We start from the raw sequence: 7529 nt of genomic DNA on the forward strand, positions 1-7529 counted from the left end.
CGTAGGAAGGTTAAGAAGGAATGAATGTTATGTATTTTTGGTTACTAATGAGATGGAAGGACTGGAAGATTGAAGTGAATAGATACCAGAAAGTTTAATATGTTCAGAAGGCAAGAAAAAGTAGTTGAAGGCATATTGTAGGTAGATAAAGAAAAGGAATATAGATAGCAGGAAGCTGCAAGACAGGGGCAAGTGAGAAATGAGAAAGGAATTAAAAGGAATTAGGTGGGTATCAGATCTTTTGACAGAAAGGACTAGAATAGAATTATGTTAACAGGAAAACAAAATGAAAATACAAATTCTTCAAAAGTAATTTAGTAGATATATGTATCATAATTTAGTAAACACTAATATAGCAAATATATGTTTCAGATATATATTAACTAAAGATTGTTTATATTCATTATTTTTTATTTTTCTTTTCATATTTTCCATCTGCGTCTTAACTATATATGAGCATACATAGATGTTGATGTGTATTGTACTTGTATTGTACTCCTTTTTATGTTTAATAAAAAATTAAAAAATTAAAAAATTAGGATAATAAAGGTGAAACAGACATTTGTTATTGGATTGCAGTAGTGTGTCTGCAGTAAACAACCCAATTAACAATCCTTGAGCTGGGAAAGAACAGGAGTATGTTCTAGCCATTCCTACTTCAGCCATATGTGTCTGCTCACCACAGGCAAGGAAAACATTGGTTGCTACCAAAGCTCTTTACAGAGTATGTGTGAAGAAGCAACACAGAGAGACAAGGAGGAAACAGAGAAACCTGTCTCCAAAGTGTTGAAAAGGCATAGATTTACATGTTTGATCATGAAAAATGGAAATCATAAGAAAAATAAAGGTTGCTAAAAGTATAACTTCATCCCTGAATGCATTTTGGATGAAGCTTTGAAGTAGCTTTTAGAAGGTTCAACATCTTTTTGTTTATTTAGGTAATGTTCACATGGCCTGGCCATTTCATTTCAGATGTGTACATGTGAATAATTCTGAACAAAAACATTTGGTTAAACATGATGAATTGCTCTTCTTTTTTGTGATGCATGGACATATCCCCATTCTTTCCATGTTTATTTCTTCCTCTGATACCAAATTTTCTTTTAAAGAAGTCTCTCAAGAATACATACACTTTGTTAATATAGGCATATTGGTATTTAAATGTATGTATGTATGCATGTATTGAAAGATGGAATAGCTGTGACGTATTTAGTTCTAGTATTGTTTTTCTTCTCCAAAGCTGTATGTGAAAACATAATGCCACAAAAGGCATTTAAAATCATTTCAAAAGCCAACTTTTAAAATCTAATGAATCAAATGTTCGGGAGCAAAAACAGGTGGCTCCAGCCCACCATTTTGGGGCAGTCTGTCCAGCCCCAAAACAATTTTGGAAATGGTTGGATTTTCAAATTTCTTTGAGGCTTCAAATTTGGGATGGAGGCTCAAAAAAGAAATTGAAAAAGTCTGTCTGCATGAGCCTCCAGCCCAAATTTGAAGCCTCATGAAGACATTTTCATTTTCTTTTTAAAAAATGATTGTCATTTTATCATTATCTGCTAAACATGCACACTGAGTGAAATTCATGTTCTTCCTACATTGTCATTTCATTGTGAGTGAAGAGCCTGGCAAAGTTACTCTTCTGGACTGTGAATCTTATCACTTTCCAATCTTCACACAGGGATGGCTGAAAAACTCTGGAAGTTGTAGTCAAAAAAGAACTTTCCCTGTTACTGAAGTCTTGGAAGACCTTGGTTTGAAGAAGGGTTCAGATGGGGTAAATGCATGCCAGTTGTCGTCGGTCTTTCCATCGCTTGATGAGAGAAAAAGAAGATGCCAGTTTACAAACCTCCTCTCGAAAGTCTCCTCCAGACAAGAAACAGAAGAGTGGATTGATGCAAGTATTAAGGCTGCAGATGGCCATCATCACCAGGAACAAGGTGTCTGCCTGCTGAATGGCCCGAGTGGCAGCAGGCCAAATGGCTCGTAGGAAGATGCAGGTGTTCCTGGAGAGATGATAAGGGAAGTAGAGCAGAGCAAAGGTGATCAAAGCTGAGTACATGAGCTTGGTGACTTTCTCCCTTTTCTGACAGTGCTGGAGACCAGTGTCCTGGAGTTTCCGCACACTGTTGCAGTAACAGTAACAGATGGCTCCAAAAGGCAGCAAACACCCTCCAATAGAGCAGCTCACAGAGAGAGGGAGGGTGATGTAGGTAGAGCTGGAAAATATATAGAGGGAGCAAATGGTTTTGTTGTTTGGACACATCTGGGTGCTGGCAACATAGGTAACAGGCAGGCTGACCAATCCAGTCACTGCCCAAATGCAACAAGAAATCAACCAGGAGTGTTGTTTGTTTAAGACCCAAAGAGATTTCAGGGGATGGACTATGGCTAAGTAGCGGTCCATGCTCAGACAAGTGACAAAGTAGATGCTGGAGTAGTAGAACAGGTGATAGGCTGTCCGTGTCATCTTGCAAAATGAATCCCCAAAGGGCCAGTGCAGGTGGTTGAGGTGATAGTAGATCAGGAAGGGAAGGGTTAAAATCCATGTGATGTCAGCAAACACCAGGTTGCAGAGGAAAACAGTGCTTCTGTTCCAGTGCTTCACACGGAAGGTGAGGATCCAGATGATGGGGATGTTTAGCAACAGTCCCACAAGCAAGATGAAGACAAAGGTTCCAGGGATGAGAGTCTTTTGGATGACATCCAAGAGAGCATCAGGACTTCCACAAAAATCTGCTTCTGCTTTCTGTCCAAGATAGAAATAAAAAAAGGAGGCACCTGTTTTACTTTTTTTAAAATCTCCTAGAATTGTATGGAAACAATGGTAACAGCCTTAAAACACAGATACAGGATTTAGGCCTGTCAGTAAACACTGATTTACACATCCATATTCATCTACTGTTGACTGTAGTATGTGTGAATGAGTGCTCAAACTTTGCTGTTATGCAACAACTCAAATGTATTTTTTTCATGGATCTGGTTTTATACATTCACCTGATAATAATCAAGAATAGAGTAATCAATGATAGGAAAATAAAATTATATACAGTACATGCAACGTGAACTATCTGATCCTAAGCAGAATACAATGGGCTAGGCACTCATAGATGGATTTTTAAAGAAAGATATTTATGATGGTTAGGTGTAGAAGTTAAAGCATGTAGCATATTTTGGGTGAATTAATGGTTCATCTGGAAGATAAAGATAATCTAAGATTTAAAATAACTAATACAGGCTCATAGCACAGAAAGGAATACTCAAAATGACAAGAAAATCCTAGACAAGATTACTCAGAAGTAAGACCACTGAGTTCAGTGGAGCATTCTCCTAATAATATGGCTATAATAGGATTGCAGTCAAAGTATTTCAATTTCCTTTCACTAGCATGATTCCATGGGTTAGAATTTACAATCAATCCTAGTTGTAATAAGTAACATTAGTATCAATGATATGTATAGTAGCTAATTTTAGTTTCAAAAACCTCTATGATTATACAAACTGCGAACAGTAAAGCTAGTTTGAATCTATTTTTCAAAAGCAGCCTCCAGATATTCTTACCTGACCTGGTTCATGATCCATATTCCTTACATGTAGTGTGCTGACACAATAGTCCTGTTTGTACCTTTCATTATTCATTTGCCCAAATGATTGGCCAACTTCCTGAAATGACAGATGTGTGAGTAATGTTGCTGCTATTATGGCACTATGCCTGGTTAGGAGCATGTGGGGGAGAAGGGAGGGGGAGTATTTGATTAGGCTGTGTGCAAATCTGAAGCTGTTTTGGTTTCCCAGAGGTAGTAAGCTATTGGAAAATCTGGTTTCGTCTCTAGATTGCTTCAGCCGCTGCTACTTGACTGAGACAACAGAAAATAAGGGAATTAAAAAAAAAATAGAATGAGAGGAAGAATAAATTTTAAGTAACATTGGATATGCTGGTTTCACTTTAAAAAACTTGTACTTTACATCCTTTTTTTTTTAGTCCCAAGATGTTTTGGAAGGCTTCTAGGATGATTCTAGCTCTTCCAATTAAACTGCATTTTTTTCAGTATGAAAATTGATTTTTGCAGATGAGGGTGATAAGAAAAAAAAAGATGGAAGAAGCTGTGGGAAAACAAGGGAGTTACAATCTGTAAACTGTTCTGAGAGTCTTCATAACTGAAGAGTGGGGTATATATACTCTAGACAAACAAACAAATAAACATGAGGCATTTGTCTGATCCTACTAGTTAGTCCAAACTAGAGTTCAACCCACTGAAATGAAAGCTGAGTCAACATGAAGGTAAATTTTATTGATCCAACTGATCTGGTCTGGTTGGAACAAGGAATAGAATTCAGGTTGTTGACTCAACTACCTTTAAATAGCATTTGTTGTTGTTGTTGTTGCTGCTGTGTTTGTTGTTGTTGTTGCTGTGTGCTTTCAAGTTGACTCCAACTTATGGTAACACTATCCTAGGGTGTTTTTTGGGTGGGAGGGTCAAGTTTATTCAGATGGGTTTTGCTAGTGTCTTCCTCTTAAACTGAAAAAGTATCACTTGCCAAAGGTCACATAGTGGGTTCCCATAGCTGCCCCTAGTCTCCTGGTACCCTAGGTCAATAAGGAAGGCCAGCTGCATAATAAAAGTCTCATTTAGAAACAGAATTTGATCACTGACTTCAAAAATATGCCTAGGATATGATCTGCCAACCATCTTACAGAAAATACAATGTAGAAACAATTTTAATCATTGATCTATTGCTGCCCATTTCATTGTTACTAGGCAGAGACATGAGGTGAGTGGTGGCAGGGACGTAGCCGGATTTTGGGAAGGGGGGGTCAAGACTAAGTGCCACCATTTGAGAGTCTTATGAGCCCCCCAAGACACAAAAAGAGGGTCGAGCGTTTACCCTCAACACCTCGATGGCACCACTTTAACTTCCGTTATGGCTCCGTGCTGCTATGGAATCTTGGGATCTGTAGTTTTGAGGACCTGTTGAGTCATCTGTCAGGTGCCACAACAAACTACAAATCCCAGCATTTCACAACATGGAGCCAAGGGCAGTTAACGTGGCATGAAACTGGATTATTTTTTCAGTGCAGATGCAAACTGAGTCCTTCCTCTGAAGGTGTTTACATCAGATAAATTCAGCTCAATAAAGCAAAGTGCAGCTGCTCACGCAATGAGCAGCAGCCACTCTGTTCATGCTCAGAGACACTCTGCTCATGCTTTGAGACACTGCATTCCAACTTCTGAGCTGAGCTAAGAACCCAGGCTGCATCCCCACAACATTTCATTCCCACTTCCAAGAGGGATTTTTAATTCCAACACACACACACACACACACACACAGAATTTTTAATTCCAAGACTCATCTATCTATCTATCTATCTATCTATCTATCTATCTATCTATCTATCTATCTATCATAATTTTAAATTCCAAGACATTATACCTTCCTTTCTTTTTATGAAAAACAAACCCCTTTAAGAGAATCCTATTTTGGGAGAAAGGCAGGGTATAAAATCAATCAATAAAAATTATAGTGCAATAGTCCATCAGTGCATGGCTTGCATTATAAGACTTTATACCTTTATACATTTAAAAACAATTAAAATCACAGTAGGCTCAGAGTGCTATAGAATCATGGAATCATAGAGTTGGAAGAGACCCCAAGGGCCATCCAGTCCAACCCCATTCTGCCATGCAGGAACTCCCAGTCAAAGCATCCCCAACAAATTATGTAATGGAGGTGTCCATCTACATTGTAGAAAGATATACTATAGATTAATGCTATGGAAAATCACCACCTTGAGTCCGTATATTGGGAGAAAGGCGGGATATAAGAAAATAACAACAACAATATCTGAGTATTGTAGTTTTGTGAGACATTTAGCATTCTTTGTCAGAGAGCTCTGGTGGCACAACATACTACAAATCCCAGGATTTTCCATAGCATTAAAGTGGTGTCGAACTGGATTATTTCTGCAGTGTGCAGCCTTATTAGACTGCAGTTCCCAGCAGTCTGTGGTGCTGCTGGATGATGGGCCCTGCAGTCTAGTATTGCCTGGAGCAGGGCCATAGGACTCCACAGCCCTGATTCATCATCTTAGATTGATTCCATATATTAATTAATTAATCATAAAATCATAGAGTTGGAAGAGACCCCAAGAAGGGCCATCCAGTCCAACCCCATTCTGCCATGCAGGAATTCTCCATCAAAGCATCCCCATTGACATGCTAAAAAGGGGCCAGCTAACTGTATTTTATTCTATTTAGGGTTGCCATAACCCGGCTGCAACCGGGTTTTTCCTGGTTTTGGCGGCACCTGCCCGCTCCCGGCATGGGTGCCATCCAAAAACCGGGTAAAGCCTGGTTGCAGCGGGGTTGCGGAGCAACCCGGGGGGCCTCGCTGCCCTCCTCCTCCTCCACCGCACATGGCCGCGCGGAGGAAAAGGAGGGCAGCGAGGCCTGGGGCAGAGGAGGCTGCAGGGAGGTGGCGCCTCCTGCGCGCAGCCGCGCCAACTTCCCCGCCTCCCTGCAGCCTCCTCCCTCCTTCCTGGCCTCCGCGGAGTCCAGGAAGGAGGCGAGGCCCCGGCGATCACCGGCAGCCTCGCTCCTTCCTCCGCGGCCTCTGCAGAGACCGGGGAAGGAAGGGAGGCCGCGGCTATTGCCCGAGGCCTGGCCCTTCCTCTGCGGCCTCTGCGGAGGCCGGGGAAGGAAGGGAGGCCACGGCGATCGCCCGAGGCCTGGCCCTTCCTCCGCGGCCTCTGATCGCGGCGAGGCCCGGGGCCCAGGCGGGGAGGTAAAGCCTCCTTAATTGGAGGCTTCCCCTCGCTGCTTGGCCTCTGCTCCCCTCCCCGGGAAAATGTAGGACAAAATTTTCAAACGGAGGACACATTTTTCTGTGTCCTACATTTGAAAATTTTGTCCTACTTTTTTCCCGTTTTGGAGGTCCAGAGTTATGGCAACCCTAATTCTATTTGTCTTTTAAAAAAGAGAAAAAACAAGGCTGGAAGGAAGCCTCTTGCTTTTTGCATCACAGACCCTCCTCTTTTTTGTTGTTGCAAAAATCCAGAATGACTGTTTTTGAAAACCTGAGTTCATTATCAGAAGAAATGTCCAGAGTAGAGTCTGAGTCTCCTTTCTCTGGACTTCTGAAACCTGAATTATTCCAAAACCCAAAACTGACCCTGAGAGCATCTGGTCTGACCCCAAATCAAGGACACCTGGGAATCCTGAAGGTTTAGATCAATTACTGAACTATTGAATTATACAAGGAATAGTGGTCTCAGGGGTTTGCTGAAGCTCAGTGTGCAGAAGCACAACATTATTTTGAAAATATTGTGTATTAAATTACCTTCAGTCTATGTCTGTGAGATGCATAAGAAACATACATGGATCCCATCTCCCGTTATATCCCATTAGACATACTGTATACCAAACTCTGAAAAACTCCAAAATCCAAAATAAATCTAGTCCTCAGCATTTTGGGTAAGGGATATTATTATTATTATTATTATTATTATTATTATTATTATTATTATTATTATT

General features: G+C 40.7%; 1 protein-coding gene across 2 annotated transcripts; it reads right to left on the reverse strand.

Annotated features, from left to right (window-relative positions):
• Positions 1–555: 555 nt before the first annotated feature.
• Positions 556–3629, reverse strand: LOC121919037 (P2Y purinoceptor 1-like). 2 transcript variants are annotated; one of them, XM_042445210.1, is made up of 2 exons: positions 3559–3629; positions 556–2746 (listed from the first exon to the last, which is right to left on the reverse strand). In XM_042445210.1, the coding sequence occupies exons 1-2, from the start codon at positions 3577–3579 to the stop codon at positions 1766–1768; spliced, it is 1002 nt and encodes a 333-aa protein (XP_042301144.1). In that variant the 5' UTR covers positions 3580–3629; the 3' UTR covers positions 556–1765. The 2 variants fall into 2 exon arrangements, with proteins under 2 accessions (XP_042301144.1, XP_042301146.1); XM_042445212.1 differs by having other exon boundaries at positions 3564–3613.
• Positions 3630–7529: the final 3900 nt, after the last annotated feature.

This window comes from Sceloporus undulatus, chromosome 1, assembly GCF_019175285.1.
Source record: "Sceloporus undulatus isolate JIND9_A2432 ecotype Alabama chromosome 1, SceUnd_v1.1, whole genome shotgun sequence".
NCBI classification, from domain to species: Eukaryota; Metazoa; Chordata; class Lepidosauria; order Squamata; family Phrynosomatidae; genus Sceloporus; species Sceloporus undulatus.

Bases quoted from the DNA above. Each gene is read 5' to 3' on its own strand.
- LOC121919037 (XM_042445210.1), bottom strand. From the start codon at position 3,579: ATGGATCATGAACCAGGTCAG. The intron at 2,747-3,558 runs GTAAGAATATCT...TATCTTGGACAG, and splicing joins TGGATCATGAACCAGGTCAG to AAAGCAGAAGCAGATTTTTG.